The sequence below is a fragment of the Pyrus communis genome, chromosome 10 (assembly GCF_963583255.1).
Source record: "Pyrus communis chromosome 10, drPyrComm1.1, whole genome shotgun sequence".
In the NCBI taxonomy this organism is placed as follows: domain Eukaryota; kingdom Viridiplantae; phylum Streptophyta; class Magnoliopsida; order Rosales; family Rosaceae; genus Pyrus; species Pyrus communis.
Window position 1 is genome coordinate 8,983,216 of NC_084812.1, and position 27,214 is coordinate 9,010,429.

At 37.9% G+C, this 27,214-nt stretch overlaps 2 protein-coding genes across 2 annotated transcripts; both read right to left on the reverse strand.

Moving 5' to 3' along the window:
• Window positions 1–4,308: 4,308 nt before the first annotated feature.
• LOC137746679 (serine/threonine-protein kinase STY13-like) lies at window positions 4,309–8,719 on the reverse strand. The gene is made up of 6 exons (XM_068486684.1): window positions 8,475–8,719; window positions 6,390–6,522; window positions 5,660–5,855; window positions 5,223–5,344; window positions 4,955–5,110; window positions 4,309–4,638 (listed from the first exon to the last, which is right to left on the reverse strand). Exons 1-6 carry the CDS (start codon window positions 8,717–8,719, stop codon window positions 4,309–4,311), a joined length of 1,182 nt encoding a protein of 393 aa, XP_068342785.1.
• A 16,007-nt stretch (window positions 8,720–24,726) lies between these two features.
• Window positions 24,727–26,856, reverse strand: LOC137748592 (homeobox-leucine zipper protein ATHB-40-like). Its single transcript, XM_068488760.1, has 3 exons — window positions 26,657–26,856; window positions 26,037–26,350; window positions 24,727–25,094 (listed from the first exon to the last, which is right to left on the reverse strand). Exons 1-3 carry the CDS (start codon window positions 26,760–26,762, stop codon window positions 24,867–24,869), a joined length of 648 nt encoding a protein of 215 aa, XP_068344861.1. The 5' UTR covers window positions 26,763–26,856; the 3' UTR covers window positions 24,727–24,866.
• Window positions 26,857–27,214: the final 358 nt, after the last annotated feature.

Here is a 27,214-nt window from a genome sequence, read left to right on the forward strand (position 1 = left end):
CAAAACTTAAAGTCACATATAGTAAATCCATATAATAAATCATATCCGAAAGTCATAAAAATTTATATACGAGAATCCAATAATTTATATCCTTTAGTAAAACAGAATTTCAATAAATCATAAATAATGCCTAAAACGTTAAATCATGAAATCATGCTTTTCGTGAATGCAAGCTTAATATTTTATAAAACCATGCAAGTTAAGAAGAGGTTCACTCACAGTATTCTATCGCCCGTAAGCCGCTCAAACTAACGATGATGGCTTGGCTTCTTACTAACGCACCTAAACACAAAGAGAGGACATTTTAATAAAGCTCTACTAAAACAGTCGAATTTCAGGAAATGAGCAACGGATTTGGATTCGGCACGTCGAAAAACCTAAGGAGGGACCTCGGGTTCCCCCACGCGCCGTCACAAGGAGGCGGCCAGGAAGGCCGCGTGCTACCATATGCCGAGTTAAGTCATCGAAAAAGTTGTCGGCATAGCCGTGGACGGTGGCAGAGCATAGTACCTCCGATGAAGGTGCGTGTGCTCCACACGCCGAGCATAGAACTTGGGCTGGAGTCTGGGTTGGGTCAAACTCGGGTTGGATTTGGGCTTGGGTTGCTACATTGGGCCTGGGTTATTGGGTTAATGGGCCGGGTTATTGGACTGGGTTTGGGTCGGTCATTTGGGTTAATGGGCCAAGGGTTAATGGGTTGGCCAAATTGCATAGCCTAAGGTTTTGGCCCTGGAATATCAAACTGGGTTGGGCTAGTTTTAGGTTGCGGGTTAGGTTTGACCTGTTTATGTTCGTGGGTCGCCATACCTAACAAAGAAGAAGGCCGGATTTCGGCAGGGAAATTATTGTGCTCCGATCGAGCTCAAATCTCAACCAAACTTTACAAATCAATATATCAAATTGAACCCCGAGAGACAAGGAATCAAAAGATACCTTTCTCATGGCCAGCCGTGGCCGGAATACAACTCGAAAGATGCTAGATTTCTTGCCGAAAACTAGAAAATCCTTCTTGAGCTCATTTTAGTCCTAAACCAATCCAAAACACACAAGCATGCTCAAAATTGAACGACAAGGATGAATAGATAAGGTTTAGAGTATTCCTGAGGCTTACCTTGGCTGGGATCGTGGAGAACTCGCCGGAGCAATTTCAGGAATATTGGTGGTGCCACTGTGCAGCTAGACAGAGAGAGGATGAGGTGTTTCAGCCGATTCGAGGTCATGGTGGAAAGGTCCAGATAATGGTAGTGTTGCCAGAGAGTGAACCACAATGGTGGGGGTGATGGTTCTCGGTGGTTGTAGAGATGGGGGAAAAAGAGGAAGAGAGAGAGAGAGAGAGGTATCCGGAAGAGAAATGAGAGGGAGAGGATTCTAGAAAACCGGGGAAAGAGCTGCCACGTGTTAGCTCGGGGGTGGTCAAAGGTGGAAAAAATCTCTACTTGGAAAATTACCAAAATACCCTTATTGTTCCGTGTTTTGTAAAATCTTCGTTTTAGCTCCAAATTCACTTCCGCTTACGTCCACACATTTGTAATGATGAGTACTACGAGGTTATGCCAAGGGAATGAATCTTACGTGACACGACAATGCGGTCAACAAAAGTCAGCTTTTTTGCCTTGGAGGGCATTTTTGTAAATTTGCACATTGAAATTATAAAAACCGTAATATTTGGGGACGAGTCATTACATTTACACATCGTCTTTCACACTCTCTTAATTTCTGACTCACTGGATCGAATGAATTGAAGGAGATGATAAGAATTAACAAGAGTGTAATAGAAGTAAAAAAATAGTGTGAATACCACTCCCTAAAAATATTGAATTTCAAAAGTACCATGATGTTTTAATTTTTTTTTCATTTTAGACTTAAAAATTGAGAAGTAAAAATAAATGTGTGAATAACACTCCTAACAATATTGAATTTCAAAATGGACTGTGAAGTTTTAATTATTTCATTTTACACTTAAAAATATTCAAATTCTCTCACTTTACGTTTATAGTTGGATTAATTTTTCATTATATTGGCAACAATGAGAATGATACTCTCATATGGACTAATGTGTAAGTTATATTTGTATTATCTTGACAAATGATATAAATTAATATAATTTTAAAACTTTAGGTGTAATGTGAAAAATTTAGGACCACATACCCAAGGGCGGAACGAAGAATTTTTTCTTGAATGGGCTAGTTGAAATTTGTACAAAAGCATATATTCATTACTTTGTTTATATAAAATTATATAATAATCAACACGAAGCAAGAACAATGAAATATAAACTATTCTCAAATCTTACTCTAATAGAAAAATTCAAGGACAATATAAATAATTAACCTACTAATTAAATAAAAAAAATAAGTAAACAAAGAGATTAAGAACATACTAAAAGTGATATTTATTGGAAAATCTCAAAACGAAGTATGGAAATTGCAGAGGCAGGATTTAATGGTCGATTAAAATAAAAAATTCTTTATCCTTTCCTGAGTACAAATAGGATAAAAGGATGGACAAGGGAGAGAAAACTTATTTATTATTTTTAGTATAAAAAATATTATTTATTACCTATCATACACTAAATAAACATTAAATAAAACTTAGATATGAGGCCAAATTCAATGAGTACAGGAGCCAGGAAATTTCGTTTTTTGTTTGGAAAATTGTTGGTACATTTTTGCAATTTCAAGCACGAATTACTTCAGATTGTGGAGGCATTGTGTGATATTTCTCTTACTTTGTCCTTGATTGGGCACATTGTGGAAGATATCAAGGTGCTCCTCTATTTAATCACTGAAGGTAAAATTACCCATACTCGTTGCCAAGCAAACTTGGTTACCCATCGCCTTACAAAAATTGGTCTCTCGGTGCAACAAGACTATCGAATGGTATTCCCCCAAGTATTGCCACTGAATGTAATGCCATGATTGGCTCTTAAAATAAACATTTGTACCGAACCACTTTTGAATTTAATGAGTTCTACTACCGTATATTTTTTTTTTCAAAAAAAAAACTTGCACGAATATAAGATCTTCTACGTACATGAGAACTATCATAGCATATGATTAGAATTGTTCGACTATTAACTTCTCAATTTTTTGATGAAAATATGATTATTGCATTGTTAGATTGATATATGTGTTGGTCAACTCGTGTTCGTACATGAACATGACACAATTACAATTTCGTGAAATTGAACACGATTGGTATCACCTGTATACATACAATGTAATATGATGATGAAGTGTATTGAATCCAATCATGTTATCACATGTGTTAGGGACTTTCTATTCCAAATCCCAATTCTTGGAATGAAAATGATATATTTACACACGTGTTAGGAGATGTGGTCATAAATTGGTTTTAAACTTGTCATTCACGATATTTGAATTTAAGATCTCACTTACAAGTAAAAAAAAAGAAAAAAACACTACTGTAGTACTAAGTGGGGAATTAGAAATCAGATTTTTGGTGCAAAAGCGATTGTAGTTGAAAGGCTCTCAAAATTTTCTTTTAAGGACCTACACATGGTGTTCTATTAAGATAACACACTAACTACGAATTCGATTCTCTCATTTCTGTATCATGTACAATACTCTTTCTTTCTGTTTTTGTATCTTTCAAAAACTCTAGATACACGCAATCACTTGCATATCTTCTTTACCTAAAAAGTTTTTTTTTCTACCCTAATTAAAGTAGCTTTTTACAAAAATTCACAATGATGTGATCGCTTAGTCAACATATAAGATAACACCACTAAGCCGCCCTCTAGTTAAAAAGGGAAACAAAATCCTTATCTGCAACCCTACTTTCCACCCAAAATTTGTACACCAAAAGAAGCTCACATAATTCATCGGAACCAGCAATTCAAGCATCAGAAAAAAAGAGTCACTGTGACTAATCAAGTTAACTTGCACGAAACAATTCATTACTAAAATATGAGTTTGCTTAAGCCGCAAGCCAGCATCGGAGCTTCGTACGATATAAAAAAAATCCAACAGTTTGAGCACAGAACTGAAAGTGTGCTAGTGATCAAAGTTCAAAACATAGCTTTGATTTCAGAAGAAATATTCAACTGCGAAAACGAGTACAAACTTTGTTTTTTTTTGTTTCTTTGAAGCTGTGTATGCAGTTCCTCTCTAGCCTCTAGTCTCTATCTATTTTTATTCGATGGTTCCTAACACGATGTATCTGTACAGTTGCTTGTAACACAAGTTACAGAACAACAGTTCAGCTCAGGAGCCCTGGCTGTGTCTACCCTAATCTCTATATCTGTGGTTCTACTCTGTATCCTACAAAACTTGAGCTGATAACCGATCACTCATGCACCGCTACAGGTCGACAGCAAAACAAGAAGAAACTTGATCTGCACTTCTTTCTCCTTTTAGCTTTCTTTTTCTTTTCGGACCTGTCAATCAATTGGACTTCGGGAGGCTCTTGTTCCTTCACGTTGCTCTCTTGATGTTCAGCTTCCGGCACATTGACTGCTGGAGGTTCCGTCTCAGCTGCACACAGTTGCTTGTGATAGTTGGAAAGATGGCTCGTGATCTCCATGAACTCAGGTCGGATCCTTGGGTCATCTGCCCAACAGGACTCCAATAGCGGCACGAGGTACTGAGGAATGTCGTCCAGCTCTGGCCGTATTTGCTGAAAGAACAAAGAGAAGTCATCCACCAACAGTCATTCAACTTCTGAAAATATTTTTTTTATGTACACTCGGTCCATCCCCAGAAAAATCAAACTCTTAACTAAAGAAAATTTCAATAAAAAAGTCAGCTAGCAGATAATGTTGTTAGTCATCTTAAGGCATCTCAAAATAATCAAGCACCATATAATGGAAGTGAACTAAATCTTAAAAGAGAATACAGATAGGAAAGCATTCAAGTACTTGATATAGCTATTGGATAGATTTTCGGGTTTCTGGTTCATCAGTTTCTGTTTGAATGACATTCATAGGACTTACATTCGCCGATGCATATGCAACCAATATATTAGTCCGTCCAGAGAAAGGAATTCGGTTTACAATCAGTTCCCACAGAACTATCGAAAAGCTGTACACATCTGCCTTGTGATCATATTCCTTCTTCGTTCCCTTTGGAACTGGCTCCTTGCTGAATAGCTAAGTCAGATAAAAAGAAAAATACAATTAGCTATTTTATGAATATTTTGTTGTTGTTGCAGTATATGCATGAATAACGAATGAAGAAACACAAAAACTGAAAAAAGTGCACCTCGGGAGCCATCCATCTGTAGGTCCCAGCCTCAGATGTCATGTCCCCGGATATTACCTCCCTTGCGTGGCCAAAGTCAGCCACCTTAATCTTGTTCAGGTCTTCTGTAAGGAGAAGGTTGGCTGGGGAAAAAAAAAAAAGAGTATCTGTTAGAATTAAATTCCTTCGGTAAACGATGTTTAAACCCTATTGTTCAAGAATTAGAACTGAGATGGGTAAGCAAAACCAAAAGAAAGCATGATGAATTTACATATGCATTTCTGGCAAATGTTCATAACTAAAAATCAGTAAATTTTTTGTGGATCTATGAATGAACTCCTTTGCAGTTACAAGCGGGACATGTAGCCAATCCAAGCGCCTGATCAATTGGTCCCCTTGTCAAAATAAACTCAAACAACTAGAACAAAAAGGAAAGAACAAGGAAAATGAACAATAACCTGGTTTCAGGTCACGGTGGATAATTCCATTTGCATGCAAGTATTCCATAGCTCGACATACATCTATTGCAAAACTTATTGAACATTTGAGATCAAGTGTTCCGGGGCGCCTTCCCCACAGGTGCTTCTGAAGGTTGCCTCCTCTCAGAAGCTCAGTAAGAATTATCATCGAAGGTTCAAAGCATGCACCTACGAACTGTTTCAGAGCATTGACTTATATGAGCATATGCACTAGTGGCATTGACCATGAAAATATACCCATCAGGAAAATGAGCACTGCAAACTAATATGACCAAGCTTTAACAAGCTACACATACGAATCTAGATACATTTAGAAGGTGAAAGACAGTAAAACTGAAAGATTTAAAAACCAAAAATTTATTAACATTTATTACTTAAATTTAGCTTTCCAAATTACTGTTATCTCTGTATCCATCATAGTTTTAATTACTTAAGCCAGTTTGCTGAAGCTAACAGGATCACAAAATTGAATACCACTTTAGGAACAGAAGCGCAGTGATTTCATTTCCCCAGGTCAAGATTTCATCTGACATGGATATAAATCGACAAAATATATTTCTTGAAACCAATAGTCAATTTGCATAAGGATATTGCTCACAAATGGGAGAAAATGATTTCCAACAAATGATGAGTGTAAATATTTATATTAAAAACAAATGCAGGCATAAGGAAAAAAAAAAAGAAAACAAAAGAGGAATGAGCATCATACCTTGACAATATTTTCATGTTTGACTTTTGCAAGCAATGAAACTTCCCTCTGAAACTTTTCTTGGCAATCAAGACTAACTTCTGTTGTTTTGGGTGGCCGTATAATTTTTACGGCAACTGGCTTGGATTGGTACCTAGAAACATAATTTCGAAAGCTTCAGCAATCTAAAATCCAGGACATAAAATTCCTCAGTTTCAGCATATAGATTATGACTTATATTCTTACTTAATCAGGACAAATATATATGATTGATTTATTACATTAAGCATTTAATTAAGATGTCGTCCCATATTAATAGGTTTCAGAAAATTGTTTAGTGTAAAAAAAAAAAAAAAAAAAAAAGCTCTGCCACAAACATCTACTGCTGCCATTGACCATTAATGTTTTTCATGCACGGCAACAGAGGGATAAAGTTTATGTCAATGGCATCTATGTCGGACTGCTGCTTGCCCAGAAATTTAACCTCCAGGTGCAATGAATATGATAACTATTAAATAAACTATGTAAATGAATCTATGAAAAGGCCTGGCCAAGTAAAAAAAAATCTAAAGATATCCTTCTTTTCCAAACTCTCTTTGATCATCTCCCATTTTCCACCTGTTGAAAAGACTTGCCGTAAACTTATTGATTCTCTAACGTCTTTATATCTAAATCGGATACTGTAAAGAATAAACTGATATCACATCACCAAAGAACAAATATCAGCAAATAATTCTGTCCGTCCTGTATGTGCCTAAAACTGTTGATTCTTTACTAACTTTTATACCTCAAATTAAAAGTCCAATAGTAATCTGATCTCTGCAACTGATTATTACATCCTCGAAGACCACCAAGCCAAACGATGATAATCTCGTTAAGGGGTAAGCAAATGTTTTTCTCCTGAGAGAAGTTCGAAGATGAGAATGAAAAGCACAAAAAAGGATCTATGATTAAACAGTTCCACTGCATATGCTTAGGTGTACCCTAGTAATCAGGTGATCTATGATCCAGAGGGAGGAACAATTTGGATGATCTAAAAGGGGACAATCGAACCAATGGCTTCTAGGTTGTAAGGTCGCTGTTAGTTGAATCCACCCTGCCCACCGACCCCCCTCACCACCTCGTCTCCCAATCCCCAGGCTACTGAAACATAAAGAGCACAGAAAATAAGTGCAGTGCCTCCAAATTAAAGCAGAAGATTACCTGCCATATATAACCAATGGTTTCTCATCTGCAACCTCCCACACATAATTATGTATCGCCCTATTTAAAGGACGATTGCTAGAGTAATTCATTAAAAATCATCTTACATGACTCACTAGTCGCAACAGAGTGATGATTTGCAGACAAATATGGGAGGACTTGCCCGCTATTGGACAATTATAACTAGACTGAACCTATCATAATGAAATTGTCCATCCCTCCTAAACACTAAATCTTATATGCTAACAAATGAATAGAGTTCAAATGCAGAATGTCTACATTCCATTTTGGGCATTCAAAATCACAATCAGTCAAATCTACATTAACGAAACTTTTATCCCTCGTAAGCTTAATGATAAATGGACTCCAAAATCCAGAGTGATCACATCCACTTTGTAGCATTTATCAAAACAGTTAAAACCGATGATCGATGAAAACTCTCAATAACGATTCTCATCAATACTATATACTTTTTATGTGTTCTCCTATACACTGATACAAGATCACCTCCAGCAGGAACCCTCCAGTTCAAATTTAATGAATATTCAAAGGTAACAAAAAGTTAAAGCAGAAACTTCAACTCAAAAACCCACAATTCCCTTTTGACTCGAAAAGGGTTTATCAATTATGAGAACCACAACTCCAAGATCGGAATATAAGTCAACACTTGCCACCATAAACCCAAAAATCATCAAAAACCCTCAAAAGGGTTTATCAAAAAACCTCGATTTCGAAACTAACACAACTAAAACACCAACTCAAGCAACCAAGCCAGCACCAAAAGCACCACAATTCAAGAACATGCAAACAATGTGAGCAACCAAAATCAAGACGCAAAAAACCCAAGAAAAAAAAAAGCACAGAGCAAACAGATACAGAGAAGAAAGTGTTAATGGGACCCACAATCCTTCATAAACAATAGCTCCAGGCCCTTCTCCGAGCACAGAACCAATCTTGATGCAGCTGGGGTCAATCAGAATGCTGGGGTCGAATTTGAAGGCGAAGCTGGCCTTCCCCGCCGCATTCCCCTCTCCCTCGCCACCGTTCTCGGCGTTCTCAACAGGGTCCTTCTTGTACAGGTCGATGAACCCGCCTCCCTCTCCCTCCATTGCTGGCAAACCCAGTACTACTTCTGCTGCTATTTGCATTTTGCACGGAGATAGAGTTAGAGAGAGAAAGCTAGAGAGAGAGAGGAAGCGATAAAGACAGAGTCCAAGGAAGTGGTTTTTGAGAGAATTAAATTCCAAATAATATAGCCGAAAATTAAAACCCGAAAATCATATAAATGGAAAAATTATGTGTCCATTTAAAAGCTGTGCGAGAAATGCGAGGGAAAACTTAGGAAACTTATGCCGCATTTTCGGGAAATAAATAATTTATTCCTAATTCGAATAATAAATAATTAATTTCGGGAGTATGATCCGCTGCGGGTCCATCGCGCGGGGTTGGGTTTCAGGTTGCCGCGTCGACAAGGAAACGAAATTTGATTGGTCCAGCGCCGGTTCTTACTGTTTTTGATTTCGTTGGATATGACTTGTGGCAAGTATGTAAATTTCGAGGAATAGTGGAAGTATTAGGGTGTGCGACAACCATAATTTAATTTCAGAAATAAGTACATACTGTCATGCGATTTTGGTTTTTGGGCAAGTGTACGTGAATGAAAGCTTTGTATGTGCTGATGATTATTCTATGTATATATTGTATGTACGTCGAATGTTAATTAAGGTTTTGTATGCACTGATTTGTATATTGATTATGATTTATACACATGGCAATGATGTATGTTAATAAAAGTTTTGTATGCGTCGCCTATTACGTTAATTTTTGTTTCTACATACGTCGAACGTGAATCAAAGCTTAATATGTGCCGGTTAGTATACCAGTTTTGGTTTATACGTGCGTCATGCATGAATGAAAGCTTTTGTATGCGCCGATGATTATTCTACATGGGGATTTGTATGTACGTCATAAGTTAATAAAGGTTTTGTATGTGCCGATTTGTATATCCATTATGGACTATACACATGACAGCGATGTAAGTTAATGAAAGTTTTGTATGCGCTAACTATTATGTCAATTTTTGTTTATACGTCGAATGTGAATCAAAGCTTTTTGGGCACCGATTAATATACCAATTTTGGTTTATACGTACATCATGCATGAATGAAAGCTTTGTATTAGCTGATGATTATTCTATACAGGGATTGTGTGTATGTCGTACTTTAATAAAGGCTTTGTATGCACTAATTTGTATATCAATTATGGTTTATACACATGGTGTACATTAATAAAAGTTTTGTATATGCTGATTATTATGTCAACTTTGGTTTATACATATGTCGAACGTGAATGAAAGCTTTGTATGTGCTAATTAGTATATCAATTTTGGTTTATATGTACATCGTACATGAATTAAAGTTTTGTATGCGCCGATAGTTTAATTCATAAGTACGTGGATTGAAACTTTGTATGCGCTAATTATTATACTAATTTTGAGTCACAAGTATGTCGTACATAAATGATTAGATGTTGCGAGAACGAGATTATATATGTTTAGTACATACAATAATTTTTTCTTTTGAAATAGTCAATTTGCTAGAGTAGGTGATTATTGGTTTCGATTAATATGTTTAGTAGGGAACCACAATTAAAAAAAGGTGTAAGGCTTTGCTGAAGTAGGGCAGTTTTGTAAGAGTACATCCTACGCCATGTGTAAATGACTGGATGTTGTGAGAAAGACGTTAAATTTCGTTTCAAATTAGTTAATTTGAAATGAACAATAATGTAATGGGAACATGATGTGCCATATTGTGGTTGGTATATATGAGAGGAAATCGGATGTTGCCTCAGTTTCTAATAGTAACAAAAGCAACCCTACCCACCATGCTGATAGACTTTCTTTGGCATAAAAATTAAGCAGATGGTCATATGTTTACACAGTAATACATCTTGATTAGTTTAACCACTGCATTGGTCAGTGTCAATCTTGTGTGGGCGCGTGATTTTTGCATAATTGCATAACATATTTACTTTACTGGTACATTAAGCTTCAATGTTAACTGCCAGCTATTGAATTATGTGAGAGCATTTGTAATTGACGATGTCACACTCCCACACTACTATGCTGATGCTGATGCTAGCATAACTCATTCAACTCTATGACTAGCTATAAGCTTTGATTGCAGATTAGAGGAAAGGGGAAAAAATAGAGAGATCCAGTTGGAGCAAGGATTACTTGTATCAGGTCTTACCTGTCATATATCCATGTTTAGTCCGACAAAGGATTAAAGGGGAAGATGTATGTGAAAAACAAGGGAGATGCTGGGATTATACTCGAAGATTACTGTTTCGATCAGTCGGATAGGATAAATACTCGTCAGGTAGCACTAAATTAATCGAGCGTTTAGTGCAATATCAAACTAATGACCGAATTAATAGGATCGATTATGTTTTATTTTTTAATTACCTGTTAATAGTATTTATGGAATGATTATTCAAATTTAAAAAAAAAATTCAACAAAAAAAAGAAAAAAAACCAAAACAAAAGAAACCCAAAGGGACAAGGCTCCTATGGTCAGTGGCAGCTGATTGAACAACTTTATGATCGAGTTAAAGGTGTTATAATTGAGAAACTTGAAGATGAAAGTGAGGCGGATTACAGACTCAGAGGATTCACAGAGCTATGTAAGAGAGTGGTTGACTTCGGTGTCCAAGTTCATTTCCTTGACAAAGTTGAACAGAAGCTGCTCCAACCACGAAGATATCTTCCGCACGGGGTGCTCCTTCAGCCTCAAGATTCTGCAAGTGCTGCTGAATTACTCTCGAAGCTCTCAAGTTTTGGGTTCAGCTTACTATCCATCGATGACCAACAGGACAAGATTAAGCAAATCTCTAATAAATTTTCTGCTGAAGTTGTTATAATCGATAGACTTGCAGGAGAAAGCGAGGAAGATTTGAGAAAGAAAACATTCACAAAGTTGTTCAATAAAGCTCCAGTCTCAGCACGAGTTAATTTATTCAAGGAGTTAACGAAAAAAATCTTTGGTGAAAGACGCTTGTGTGAGTCAATTCTTCTGTTCAGGCAGCTTGGTTCCAATGATCAACAAGAGCGGATTGAAGAAATGTTTGGCCGGTTAGTGAGAAGTGAAGATGCCAAAAATGTCATACTCGAGAAAGTTGATGAGGAAAGTGAGGAGGATTTTAGGCTCAGAAGATTTATAAAGATGTGTATTACACAAAATTCCTTTTGGATCGCTTCCTGTGGAATGAAGCTAAGAAGTGGGATTTCAAAGGCCTACAGCTGCAGATATCAGGTAACAAAGAGATGGATGAAATCAAACAGTTTCGATATGCTGAATTTTACTTTGGTTTGTCAATAATTTGGTTCAAAACACGATGCGCCAAAAATCCAAAAAATCCCGTTCAAGTACTTTTTAGGAATGTTGGAGAAGGTGATTACATCATTGAGAAACTCCAACATGAGACCGAGGAGGACTTCAGGCTCAGAAGATTTACAGAATTGTTTGAGCAGCTTCATTCCAGTTCCCAAGAAGATTTTGTGAAGTATATTCAAGGCACAATATTTCATGATCTAGGTGATGAGCCAAAAAAAGAGGAGAAAAAGGAAGAAATCCGATTTGATGGAATGCCTCAGTTTGCTCCTCACTTCATCAAGGTGAAAATTCCAAACTTACGAGGAGGAGGAGCAACTACTCGAGGAGGTGGAGATGGAGCAATTACACAAGGAGGGCAGGGGACAAGTCAACAATAGTTGATTTGCAACTGTCACCACGGAAGAATCGTTCAAATGACTACTGCAAATATGATGTCGATAATGTGGTCATACTGTTAGCATTCGACGAATTTTTACATGCAGTAGGATAATTTGTGTGTCATCATTTCACGCCTTACATTGTCTGTGATTAATGCTTGGGGTAGGACTCCTACGTTCTTACTGGTAATTACGCAAATTATGTAAGTGTAAAAACCTGGTTGAACTTGTGACACCACGTTAGCTAGCTAAGTAATGTTACGGTCAAATAATTTCTTGTTAATACGTTGTGCAACAAATCATTGACTTTATATTGCGTTACAAGATTAATCTAACACACATATATAATCCAGATGAGCATGCTCTTATTTATGCTCGTATGTTTGTCAACTCTGGAGATTATATATGCTGTGTGGCGGGAACTCTATTAAGATTTACAAGCATATTATAACATGCATCAGGCCTTAGCTGTTGGGGTTGGCCTTTATAATCCCCTTGTGTTGTGTGTTTATTAATGATGCCTACTCATATTATAACATGTGGAGTGGTTACATACCATGTGAATTTGTTCCGCTCACATATTACTCGAAATTTCATAGCGAAAATGAGTCGAATGGTTTAAGATAGTTAATTTTTGGTAGTCAACAACTTTTATGCCCTAGGTTTGGTTGAGATTCATCCACAACCATATAGCTAAGGCTTTTTTGTACATACCTAATCATTCATCAGATTTTCATTCAAATGTAAAGAGAGAAAAAAACCATCTGAATAATGTCTGTCTGGAAGTAAATGGCAGCTGATGAACCCCATAACACTAGTACATTGTTACACCTTTCAATCTTTGCATACAGTCGACTTTCTGCCATTGGTCGAAGAGAGAAGACGGAAGAAATTCATACTAGTTGATCGAGCTGTTACACTTCTCGAGCAGCACCAGAAGGAAAGTGAAGAGGATCTCCAACTCAGACCCTTCACAGAACTATTCAACAAACTGCCATTCCCTGAGATGCATTTTTTTCCATCGCAAGTTATAAGGAAATTCAAGCGTGAAAGGCAGTTTGCGGAGTTAATTTCTTCGTTCAGGAGACTAGACGCCTGTGATCAATAACAACTAATGAGAATAATTGCTGACGTTGCAGCTGAAGAAAAAACAAACGAGGATTCTAGGCTCAAAAGATTTACACGGTTGTCTAGGGAGTAGGGACTATACCGGCAGTTTTGATTTGCTGAGTTTTCTTGGATTTCTCGATTATTTGGTTCAAGGGACAAAGTTCCCGGTTCAATTGCAGCTGATTGAACAACTCTATCATGGAGTTAAAAGTGCTATATTTGAGAAACTCGAACATGAAAGTGAGGCGGATTTCAAACTCAGAAGATTCACAGTGCTTTGCGAGATAGTAATTGACTTGGTGTCCAAGTTCACTTCCTAGACAAAGTTGAACAGAAGCCACTACACCAACGAAAACATCTTCCAGAAGGGATGTACTTCAGCCCCAACATTCTGCGAATGCTGCTGCACTACTCTCACAGCTCTCGAGTTATGTGTCCAGCCTACTATCCTCCAAGGACCAGCAAGACAAGACTGAACAAATGTATATCAAAATTTCTGCTCAAGCTGTTATAATCAAAAGTCTTGAAGGGGAAAGCTAGGAAGATTTGAGAAAGAAAACGTTCACGGAGCTGTTTAATAAAGCTCCAGAAGAAAACGTTCACGGAGCTGTTTAATAAAGCTCCAGTAATTACACAAGTTCGTTTATTCTAGGAGTTGACAAAAAAAGCTCTTCAGTCAAAGACGCTTATGTAAGTCAATTGTTTGTTCAAGCAACTTGGTTCTTGTGATCAACAAGAACAGATTGAAGAAATGTTTGGCCGGTCAATGAGGCTGCCAAGCAAAGTTGTCAAAGATGTAATGCTTGAGAAATTCTCTGAGGAAAGTGAGGAGGATTTCAGGCTAAGAAGATTCATAAAGTTGTGTACAATGTGTAGTACCACTACATACCTTTTGGATAGCTTCGTATAGTATGAACCTAAGAAGAGGAATTTAAAAGCTCTAGAGCTGCCGACATTAGCTAATGAAGGGGACAAAATCGAACAGTTTCGGCATGCTGAATTTTACTTTGGTTTGTCCGTAATATAATTTGGTCAAAAGGCGATGTGCTAATTATCCAAGAAACCCCTTTCAAGTACTACTTAGTAATCATGGAGAAGGTGACCATACCATCCAGAAACTACCCAATGAGACTAAGGAGGATTTCAGGCTCAAAAGATATATTGAGCAGCTTGAATTCAGTGTTGAATATCCCACATTATTAAAGAGAAAGAAAAAAGAGTAAATTGTAGCTATGGTCCCTTAACTTTAACTCAATTGGAGCAATAGTCCCTCAACTAAAAATCCATTACCATTGGTCCCTCAACTCATCAAAATGTGCAGCTATGGTTCCTCAACTAAAAATCCATTACCATTGGTCTCTCAACTTTAATTCAACTGGAAAAATGGTCCCTTAACTTTAACCCAATTGTATCAATGGTCATTCCAATATAACTTGTTTTGACAAAATTTTTGACGTAGTTGACGAAAAGGACCATAATTACACACTTTGATGAGTTGAGAGACCCTAATTGTATAAATGGTCATTCCAACATAACTTATTTTGACAAAATTTTGACGAAATTGATGAAAAGAACTATAGCTACACATTTTGATAAGTTGAGGGACCAATGGTAATGGATTTTTAGTTGAGGGACCATTGCTACAATTTACTTAAGAAAAATAGAAGAATATAAATACCACTCCAATTGATACTGAGGCTTTTTGTAATAAAACTTCACACTTGATGGATTGTGCAGGTGGTAATTAACAAGTTGAGGATAATATCAGTGTTGTTGAAAACTTGAAAGTGGGCCTTTCGACCCGTCTCTCTAATAATTCAACATGGCATTAGAGCCAAGGAGCAGACTTGTAGTGCCCCGTAATGGGGTGGGTCTCCTTGGCCTCACACGATAATGGTGGGTTAGTTTGGCGCCGCATGTTGGGTGAGTCCCCTTTGGCTCCATATGGTTGTTGATGTGTGGATCTCCCATGTGTGACCCACTAATTGGGTCTCAAGTGAGGGGGCGTGTTGAATATCCAACATTGGCCAGAGAAAGAAAGAAAGAAGAGTTTAAATATCCAACCGTACTCCAACTAATACAGATGTTTTTTGTGATAAAACCTTGTACTAGACGGAGATTGCACAGCTGGTAATTACCAAGTTGGGGACCATATCGATGTTGTTGAAAGTAGGAATTTCAACTCATCTCTCTAATAATTGATAGGAGCATATTCATGCGACTTAAATGGCTTGTTCTCGTGCATTTACGTTATGTTTCTTTAGTTATTTTAGTACTTTAAGCTATTTTCGTATGTTTGTAGGTCCAAAGGGCTAAAGGAGCAAAAAGATGCATTTTGGAGACTTTTGGAGCACTTTGGGGCTAAGGATGGATAGCTTATGCTTGGAGCCAAAGTGTTGGACGAAATTGAAGACCTAATTAAAGACCAAAGTGTTGGAACCTTGTTCCCTTTAGTTTTAGGACATTTAAACCTTTCCTAATCTCATTCATCCACCACACATTCCAGCCCATTCCTACACATGTGCCATGCATCTCCACAATCCCATTCATCAACACATGCATTCACATGCTTTCACATGCATTTTCACATGCATTCCCTTGCACACTCTAACCATTGTCGTCCACATTCACATCAACACATGCACCACAGAAAACTCCTTTTGTGCCGTGCCTAATTCCATGCATTCCATCCATATTTCAGCCATGCACATTTAATCATTTCACTCCACTTAATGCCGTGAGTTCCCATCAGATTTCCAACCTAATTCACATGCATTCCATCCTTTAATTCACCCACATGCACTCATAATCATTCACACCTTGCATTCACATGCATTTCCAACATAATCACACACCCACACAATCTGCAATCATTCAAACAAACACCATCATTGCCATGCATCCCATTCCATCTCCCATTTCAGATTGCATTTCATTATTCCAACCAAGCCACATGCACTCCCTTTAAATATATTCAACCTAGCTGTCATTCCACTTCATTGCACATGCATTCCCTTCATAAATAATTCACATGCATTCATCATCATTCCCCCTTTAATCCACATGCTCTCCCATTTCAGATTACATTATCATTCACCACAGAAAAACACCATCATTGCCGTGGCTTACATGCACTCCCATCCTTTAATCATTTCACTCCACTTAATGCCGTGAGTTCCCATCAGATTTCCAACCTAATTCACATGCATTCCATCCTTTAATTCACCCACATGCACTCATAATCATTCACACTTTGCATTCACATGCATTTCCAACATAATCACACACCCACACAATCTGCAATCATTCAAACAAACACCATCATTGCCATGCATCCCATTCCATCTCCCATTTCAGATTGCATTTCATTCATTCCAACCAAGCCACATGCACTCCCTTTAAATATATTCAACCTAGCTGTCATTCCACTTCATTGCACATGCATTCCCTTCATAAATAATTCACATGCATTCATCATCATTCCCCCTTTAATCCACATGCTCTCCCATTTCAGATTACATTATCATTCACCACAGAAAAACACCATCATTGCCGTGGCTTACATGCACTCCCATCCTTTACCATTTCAGCCACATGCATTCATACAAAGCTTTAATCCACATGCATTTCCACCTAGCTTTCCACCTCACAACCACCAGAAATCAACCAAAACCGTGCATTATCCCTTTCATTTCTGTCAAAACACATGCACTCCCACCCTTTAATCACATGCATAAATCAAGCACATACATCTCCCATCACCATTTCAGATTTCCACCCACCTCATAGCTGTCATGTTCCCTCTTATTTACCTATAAATAAGCATGCATTTCAGCCACAATTCATTCATTCTCATTCACTCATTCATACACTCTTCCATATTCACTCATCCATTGCAGAAATGTAGACCATCAAACCATCTTTGTGCCGTGACTCTCCCTTACAATCCAAACACCATCCTTCCATTTCCACCACTCCTCTTCCATTCCTCCACCACTCCCCAAACCATTCACACCATCAAACTATCTTTAGACCTTGTGCTAGAACGAAGAGGAAGAGAAGAGTGCCTAAACGTTCATACAATTCAAGTTTGAGTTGTTGGAATGTTTAGGTGTTTCTTTGATTTCAATGTTTAATTTCAATACTCTTTGTTTTGTACGAATGAGGAATGGAAGAGAAGAGGGCCTAAACGTTCATACAATTCAAGTTTGAGTTGTTGGAATGTTTAGGTGTTTCTTTGATTCTCTTTGTTTTGTACCATGAGGAACTAAACCCCCCTTGGCTAGGGGGGATTCGAAATATATGTTTATGCTTGCATTTTGATTTGATTACTTCTAATTGCGTTTCATAAGTTGTGGATTCAATTCGTTTAACCGTTTGATTGATAACTTATTTATGTATGTTTATTGAGAGTGCACGCTTAATTTTCATGCATGAATATGACGCTAGAATATAAGTGAGTTTCACCTAATCGTTACGAACTTATATTCACAAGTAGTGGAGGTTGCTTATAAACAATCGCGTTAAATGAATTCTTGGCACGAGTTTCATGCTCATCATAGTAACGAATGCCTCGTCAACACTTATAGTTTTCATAATGCTTAATGATCTTTGATTGTATCTTTATTGTGCTGTTCACGTAAAGGACTTTTGGAGAATGTAGTGAATTGCGTTGCGCTAACCCATCCAATTCATTAACTTAAGGAAAACTTGACGGTTAATTTAAGCGGACCTAATTGACCCGGGGTGATGAGTTTCATAATTTATTGAAATGCAATTGGAAATCATTTTATTATGTAAGTGTAACATGTGTGGAGAAGAACCCCTTAGCTATTCTATCATCCATTCATTCCATTTCATCAATTTCATATTTACATTATGTTTTAATTTACAATTTGTTCATTTAATTTAATTTCGTATAAACCTAAATCCCCCTTTACTTTAATGTCAAATTAGTTAGAAATCAATTTAGTTTGTGTTTTTAATAGTCTTGAGTCAAGTTACAACTTAAATTCGTCCAAATTTGGGTTTGTGCTCAAAACTGCCCAGAAAGTGGTTTTTAGGCAGATTTGAGTGTGTTTGTGCTGTTTTGAGTCTTTTAGTTTGTTTGAGTGTTTTAAAGTTTAGTTTTGCATTCTTTGAGTCTAGTATAGTGTTTTATATTGTGTTTTTACGTTTTTGAATCAAATCCAAGTGATTAACAATCCCTCCTAATCCCCGGTCCAGAACGATCCCTACTTATACATATACTACAATTGACAAAAAGAGAGTTTAATTTGTGTGCGTATAAATCTCGCATCAATAATTTAATATGGTATCAGAACTAAGGAGCGGGCTCATACTACCATGTGATTGGGTGGGTTTCCTTGGCCCTGTGCAATGATGGTGGGTCCATTTGGCATCGCGTATTGGGTGAGTCTCCTTTAGCTCCACGTTGTTGCCGATATTTGGATCTTGCACTTGTGATCCACTAATTGGATCCCACGTGAATGAGCGTGTTAAATATCCTTAAGCCTCAAGCCGAGGTGATGTAGAGCAGCTAGCGGAAAAGATAGAAAAACAATTGGAGTGCCGCAAACCTGAGAGCACAACAGCAACCAAGTCTGATAGTTTTTTATTTTATATTTTTGTTTCCTTTTTTAGCCCTTCTAGAGTTTGTTTTATTGTAGACTATAAATACACCTTCTTGGCATATTGTTAGGGGCCTTTTGATTTTCCATTGAATAAAAATCAAGATTAATTCTCTCAAGCTTCTCGTGTTCCAAATTTTATCTAAGGGTGACCTTTCGTGATCCATTTTCTTGTAACTTCGGCTGTGTCAAGTGGCATCCGAGGCTAGATTTAATCCAATCGATGGCGAATGATCATGGCAGAGTTAACCTTACAAGTTTTGCATACGTGAGTCGGGAACTTGTTGCCATAGAATGATGTATGCAAGAAGGTATGGATGAAATTCGAGCATGGATAGATGAAATAGGACATATGATTGCTAACCTCGCTGTGCATAATGACAAGGACAATATAAGAAACAATAAAGATTGACAACTCGTGGTTGGTGGTGAACTGGCAATAGAAGGGCCTTGTCCTCCTAATGAAGTCGATTCTAGTTCAAAAGATGAAGAAGTTGTGGATCAACTCGAAAATATCAGAGAGGAAACGAAGAAAATTAAGATCTTAACTTTCAATGAGATGACATCCATCGAAAACTTTCTGGATTGGTTGTCCAAGTGTGAAAAGTTCTTTACTTATGCAGAAATTGTAAAAGCACTACAGGTGAATGTTGTGGCTTAGAAGTTAAAAGGAAGTGTCGCTGTGTGGTGGGATGAGCAGCAAGCCGCCTGTGTTCGGCAAGGGAAACGACTTGTATAGTCATGGCGTACAATGCAATCCATGTTGAAGGACCGTTTTCTGCCTCGTAACTATGAGCATGTTTTGTTTGAAAAGTACCATGGACGTGTGAAAGGAACGCGCTCTATTCAAGAATATTCTCAGGAATTCTTCAATCTTGCTACAAGGAATCGGCTAACTGAGTCTCCGACGCAACAAACATCAAGATATCTTCATGGATTGAAGGCCAATATACGCGATCGCATAGGCCTGCAATGTGTGAACACCCCTGCGGAAATTGAATTAGCGCTGAGTTGTTGGAAAAAAAAAAAAAAAAAAGTAATCAGTTCGCTGGGTACAGAAAGAATTAGCAAGATTCGGCCAATGCAGGCAATTCGAACAAGGCCAAGGAATGGGAGCAACAGACCAAGGCACCCGAAAATTCAACAGAAACCGTCCCTCGAAGCTCCAACTATTTTCAGAATTATTCTCGTGGACCGAATAATATAAACAACCCTTATACCAAGTTTCGGGGAGAAAAGTGCTACAATTGTGGTAGCTTTGAGCATGCCACTGATGTTTGTGGGGGACGCAAGACAGGAACCCTAGTGGAAGAAGAGCCAGAGATGGTAAAAGGGGGTGTGACTGAAGAAGATTATGAGGAGGAAGAGGTTGAACTTGCCCTAGTGCTTCAACGGGTCTTATACTCAAAGCCTAATGAAAACACCCAGAGACACCAGATTTTCCAATCCAAGTGCACGGTTAATGATAAAGTTTGCCAATTGGTGTTAGATGGCGGTAATTTTGTGTCACGAAAATTGGTAAATCACCTTCAGTTATCAACCGAGAAACATTCTCACCTATATCTTGTGGGTTAGATTAAGAATGGATCAAGTGAGAAGGTGACAGAAACTTGTAAAGTTCCCATATCAATCGAAAAATACTGCAAGAATGAAGTAATTTGTGATGTTGTAAACATGGACGTCACTCATGTGTTACTAGGCAGGCTGTGGATGTGGGCTAGAGACTTCACACACTAAGGTAGAGAAAATGTTTACAGATTTACATGGGGAACACATTTGATTACTATGTCTCCCAACGGCCGGTCTTTGGTTAAAGAAACTAAAAAAGATGGACCAAAGTTGATTACCTTAATCAATTCTAAGCGGGCAGTAATAGCAAAAGTCAAGGAAACCAAGCAAATTTGCGTGGTTGTTATGAAAGGTTTACTAGTAGCTGAACCTATTTTTAAGGCTCTATCGATTCCTCCATAAGTGCAGGAAATACTGCAGGGTTTTGATGATTTGCCTTCGGAAGAGCTGCCAAATGAATTACCACCTATGCGGAACATCCAACATCAAATTGACTTAATCCCTGGAGCCAATTTGCCCGATTTGCCATATTACAAGATGAGCCCAAAAGAGAATGAGATCATGCGTGAGAAAATTGAAGAGATACTATAGAAAGGATTTATTCGGGAAAGGCTAAGTCCTTGTGCTGTTCCCGTGCTTCTTATCCCGAAGAAAGACAAGTCATGGAGGATGTGCGTTGATAGCATGGCCATTAACAAGATCACAATCAAGTACAGTTTCCCTATTCCTCGTTTGGACGACATGCTAGATGAGTTATACGGCGCAATGATATTCTCTAAACTAGATTTGCGGAAGGTACCATCAAATTAGAATTAAACAAGGTGATGAATGGAAAACGACATTCAAAAGTAAGGATGGATTGTATGAATGGCTAGTTATGTCGTTCGGACTATCAATCGCACCCAACATATTTATGCGACTCATGAATCAGGTGCTACAACCTTTTATCGGTTCTTTTGTTGTTGTTTACTTTGATGATATTCTCATTTATAGTAAATCCGAACTTGAGCATTTGGAGCATTTGAGGATGGTGTTGGAAGTGTTGCAAAATAACAAGCTCTTTATTAATCTGAAGAATTGCAATTTTCTCACTTCTAAGTTAATATTTCTTGGCTATGTTGTGAGTTCCGAAGGAATTCATGTTGACGAAGACAAAGTAAAAGCGTTCCGTGACTGGCCAACTCCTAAAAATGTCTCCGAACTGCACAATTTCCATGGGCTAGCAACGTTTTATCGGCGTTTTGTGCGCAATTTCAATACCATGGCAGCCTCGATGACTGAGTGTTTGAAGAAAGGAAAGTTTTGTTAGGAGGAGGCCCAAGAGAAGAGTTTTGCGTTCATCAAAGAAAAGCTCAGCACTGCTCCAATTCTAGCCTTGCCTAATTTTGATAAAGTTTTTGAAGTCAAGTGTGATGCCAATAGAGTGGGAATTGGTGCTGTCCTTTCTCAAGACAAACGGCCCGTAGCCTTTTTCAATGAGAAGCTTAGCGACGCTTGTCAAATGGAGTACATATGCTCATGAATTCTATGACGTCGTCCGCACCTTGCATCAATGGGAACACTACCTTGTGGGTAAACAGTTCGTCCTTTATAGTGATCATCAGGCTTTAAAATGGCTTAACAGTCAGAAGAGTGTGGACAAGATGTATATGCGGTGGCTAGTTTATCTCTAGAAGTTTCCTTTTGTTATTAAACACAAGTCTGGAGTTATGAATCGAGTGGCCAATGCGTTAAGTCATCAGGCACAACTTATAATAACATTACAACAAGAAATTGTGGGGTTTGAGTTTCTAGCCGAAATGTATAAGGATGATGAGGACTTCAAAAGTATTTGGGCTTCTTGTCTACACAATCAACCCATTTCAAATTACCATGTATCAGATGGTTTTCTCTTTCACGGCAACGTTTTGTGTATCCCACGGTGGTCCTTGCGAGAAAAATTCATTCGCAATTTGCATAGTGGCGGTTTAATCGGACATTTGGGGTGTGACAAAATGATCGCGGGCTTGATTGCATGGTACTATTGGCCTCAACTCAAGAAAGATGCTAGCAATCTTGTTCGCAGGTGCTATGTTTGCCAAACTTCTAAAAGTCAGCCTTAAAACACCGGCCTTTATATGCCTTTGCCTATTCCTGAAGATATATGGCTAGACCTCTCTATGGACTTCGTGTTGGGACTCCCTCGCACCCAGAAGGGCGTTGACTCTGTCTTTGTGGTGGTTGATTGTTACTAAAAAATGACTCACTTTATTGCCTGTCGAAAAACCTCCAACGTTGTCCACATCACTTAACTTTTCTTTCATGACATTGTGCGACTCCATGGAGTGCCATAATCTATTACTTCTGACCGTGATACAAAATTTCTTAGTCATTTTTGGATTACCTTGTGGAAATTATTTGGTAACGATTTACAACGTAGTACTACGGGTCACCCATAGACGGATGGTCAAACCGAGGTTACAAACCGCACCTTGGGTAACATGGTTTGTAGTGTTTGTGGCGACAAGCCAAAATAGTGGGACCTTGCTCTTCCTCAAATTAAATTTGCCTACAAAAGTGCTATTCAGAACGCAACTGGCAAGTCTCCTTTCTCCCTAGTGTATACTTCTGTCCCCAAGCATGTAGTGCACCTCATCAAGCTCCCTAAGGGTCTAGGTGTGAGTGTGGCAGGTCAAAAGATGGCATAAAGTATTCAGGCTATTAAGGCAGAGGTTTATGAGCGTCTGGCACAAACAAATGCAAAATACAAAGCGGCGGCTGACCAACATCACCTTTCCCATATGTTTCAGGTTAGTGACGTTGTTATGGTATTTTTGAAGAAAGAACAATTTCTAGTCAGGACTTACAGCAAGCTCAAGCCTCGCAAGTATGGACCTTATAAAATTATACAGAAGATTCATGATAATGCTTATGTTGTGGATCTTCCTTCTTCAATGGGCATTTCTCCTACCTTCAATGTTACTGATTTATTTGAGTTCCATTCGGATGATGAGCCGTTGTATCCGGATGCTAACTCGAGGATGAGTTCTTTTCACAAAGGGGAAACTGATGTAGAGCAGCTAGCGGAAAAGATAGAAAAACAATTGGAGTGCCGCAAACCTGAGAGCACAACAGCAACCAAGTCTAATAGTTTTTTATTTTATATTTTCGTTTCCCTTTTAGCCCTTCTAAAGTTTGTTTTATTGTAGATTATAAACACACCTTCTTGGCATATTGTTAGGGGCCTTTTGATTTTCCATTGAATAAAAATCAAGATTAATTCTCTCAAGCTTCTGGTGTTCCAGATTCTATCTAAGGATGACCGTTCGTGATCCCTTTTCTTGTGATCTTTCCCAATAGAATGCAACCAATCCTACCTTTTTGTTCCAATCAGTCTCCAAATCAACATCATGAAGAGCTTGCATGCAATTGGTAAGTCAAGATGTCACAAACAAATCACGTGATGTCATGTGAAATAGTTGAGACACAAAGTGACGGGTGCTAGGCTTGGGACACCTATCTCGGTTACATGTAAATTTCCCAACCAAATATGACCATGAGTATTGAGTTGTGACTTGTGAGCTGAATAAAGAAGTTGAGGATTTCAAGTATTCCAGTTTTTTTTTTTTTTTAAAGCAACGATGGTAGATTCCATAAATAAAAAGTGGATTACATCAAAAGTCGGCAAATAAAACCTCCATATCAATTACATTCAGACGAAATTAAGCTAGGTATGAAATCAGGGAGCCCCTCGAACCAGGAGCAATTCACCGAAATCATGTGTAGAGCTTGGCGGGCCAGGCGATGAATTATTATATCCCAGTTCAATCTTCAACTAATGGACTATATTGGACTTAGGGCTTTCGTTAATTTTAGCTTAATATTCATTTTAACCGTGTCAAATTCACTCATTGAATGAAAATAGTTTCTCTTTCTTTATATTCTGCGAAGTTTGAGTTCTTTTCACAGATCAATTCCAATATAATTACCGAGTCTTTTAGTCCTTAACTCCTGTTTAATGAATTTTGGTCTCCTATATCATATATTAAAAGATAAATGAAGCCATTAACTAAATTAATCAACTCACTTCCAGTCGATAGGCAAGTTATTATTATATTAATAATTAGTACATTAATTTCCAAATTCCCAGTCAAGCACACTAAGCACTACATAGAGGAAGATAACGATTTACATTAGCTTGGTCACTATCTACAAAGTTCTAAATTGATTGCAGATTCACATATACAGGTTCATCCATTCCATGCCAGGAATGTAATTGTTATGGGGCGTGTAAAAAACATCATCGTACTCTTCCACCCGAAATTCTCCTAAAAATGGAGGATCAATGGCTTCCATGGAGAGCGAGGAGCTCGGACTGTTGCTGGGGCCGCCATGATAAACGCGCTCCGACAGCCGTTGGATCTCCTTCTCAGCCTCCTGCAGTTGATCCTTGAGCTTCGACACCTTCATATCAATGGTGTCAAGGGTTATGTTATGCATGAGACTATATAAATGTCAAGGTGTGTGTTTATAAAATAGAACATGTACTCGATGTGGACCAAATGTGGTCACTTAATGTTCCCCAAATGAGTCATGGCGAGGCCCTAATGGGCCAACACCAACCACCTTAAACAACATTGTACGGACGTCCCATGAGAGCTGGAAGAACAGCCTTTGCTGTCTAATGAGGTGGAACCAAGCTGTTGCTTGTCCCTTTTTTTCCCCACTCTGTGTTTTATATGACCATAATCTGAGTAACTTGTATGGCAGGACCAACACCATGACAGCCTATTCGTACCCATACAAGTCCTACTCTCAAAACCCAACAAGGTGTGGCATAGATTTCTTTGAGCCTAGAGCTCATGCACGTTCATGTTTGTGTCTATGTGGTGGCCCTGGTGGGTGCACCTTGTCCTTTTAATTTTTAACTTTTATTTCTTTATTTTTTCTTCCCAAGGGATAAGATAAGAGTAAGCCATAACTGGGAGGCAACGACTTTGCTGTGATATTTTCTTGCAATTCCTTTTAGGGTTAAAAAAAGGTATTCATTCTTGCACTCAGAATTTTGGTTTAGATTTTTTCTCTTCACAATCGCTTGTATAAAAATATGTGAAAGCTCAAACTACTGAGTTAAATTTAATCATGGTCTACTTCTAACCCACCTTGATTGGTTTACCAAGAAATCAAATGAAACCTAAAATAGAAAAATTCATATCTTATGCTTCTGTTTGCTTTGAAACCTGAACAACATATTTAAGACTGTAATCTTACAATGAAGTTGGAATTATATTTCACTTCTCCTCGACTTCCTTAGAAAGAAAACTAAACCCAACAAAGTCAATGATGTAAAACTCACTTAAGCAAATAACATGTGCACAGAGAGAGAGAGAGAGAGAGATGAATTACCTCGGATTCAAGTCTACATTTCTCAGCAACAGTGTTTTCATGTTCTTTCTTTAAGGTTGAGTACTCTTCCTCCAACTTCTTGTTCTTCCAACGAGCCCTTCGATTTTGGAACCAAACAGCAACTTGACGAGGATCAAGACCCAGTTCAGAAGCAAGCCTGTCTTTCTTCTCAGACTCCAGTTTGTGTTCGTTTCCAAAATTGAGCTCAAGAAGGTTTACTTGTTCAGCCGTGAGCTTCCTCTTCTTAAGCCCAACACCACCAGTTTCTCCAACTTTTCTCTTCTTACGACGTCGCCTTGCCGGCTTTGAGGCTCCTAACCATAATAAAAAATTAATTGTTAAAACATTAACTAATCGTCCGTTGATAATTATTTCATTTTAAGTTTTGTTTTCAATGTTTTTGAAAACTTAAAACTTGTTTAGTAACTGTTTTCAGTTGAAAAAAATGAAAACTGATATCAACTTCAAACAAAATTTTGAAAACTCACAAAGTATATGTAACTTTCATATTTTAGATTTCAGACTAAAAAACTAAAATAATTATCAAACAAGCTCTAAGTTTATCATAACTATGAGAAAAGGAAAATTGGAAAAAGTTTGTATGCTTTTGAAGTACAAACCTTGTGGGGGTACAATTTGAGTGTAGACATCAGAGGCCGAGTACAAGTGAGAGATGAGTAGCATATGATGATCGTCTTCAACAACTTGGTGGTTGTTGGTTGCCATGCTTCCTAATTTCCTATGGCTAGTTAGCTCACTCTCTTTCCAACTCTCCTTTTCTCTACCTCTCACTTTCTCTCAAGAAACAGACGTGTTGAAGTTGAATGGCTTGGGAGACAACGCATGCACCTTATTTATAAGGGTTTCTATGTGAGCGAGTCATCCTTTCAAGCTTTTGGTTTACAGAAAATGGCGTTTTACAACAATGTCCTTAACTATGTAGATGGGGATGTGCTAGTCATGTATCACGTTGTTGGGTTTGTTTCTTTATTGTTACATATGCATTAAAGGGCAAATGGGGAAAAACATACATGCAAAGTTAACCACATGCTAGATTAAAAAATAGGGTAGAAAATACATAATCGTCAAAAACTTGGTTCCATATATTCACCCATGTAAAGATGCATCTAAGTTAATTTTGATGGCCGGATTGAATTTGATACAATAATAGAAATTTT

Coding starts and splice junctions, on each gene's coding strand:
- LOC137746679 (XM_068486684.1), bottom strand. CDS start 8,719: ATGCAAATAGCAGCAGAAGTAGTACTGGGTTTGCCAGCAATGGAGGGA. Junction 5,345..5,659: donor CCACCGTGACCTGAAACCAG/GTTATTGTTCAT, acceptor TTTTTTCCCCAG/CCAACCTTCTCCTTACAGAA. Junction 5,111..5,222: donor ACAGATGGATGGCTCCCGAG/GTGCACTTTTTT, acceptor TATCTGACTTAG/CTATTCAGCAAGGAGCCAGT.
- LOC137748592 (XM_068488760.1), bottom strand. CDS start 26,762: ATGGCAACCAACAACCACCAAGTTGTTGAAGACGATCATCATATGCTA. Junction 26,351..26,656: donor TCAAATTGTACCCCCACAAG/GTTTGTACTTCA, acceptor TATTATGGTTAG/GAGCCTCAAAGCCGGCAAGG. Junction 25,095..26,036: donor AATGTAGACTTGAATCCGAG/GTAATTCATCTC, acceptor ATTGATATGAAG/GTGTCGAAGCTCAAGGATCA.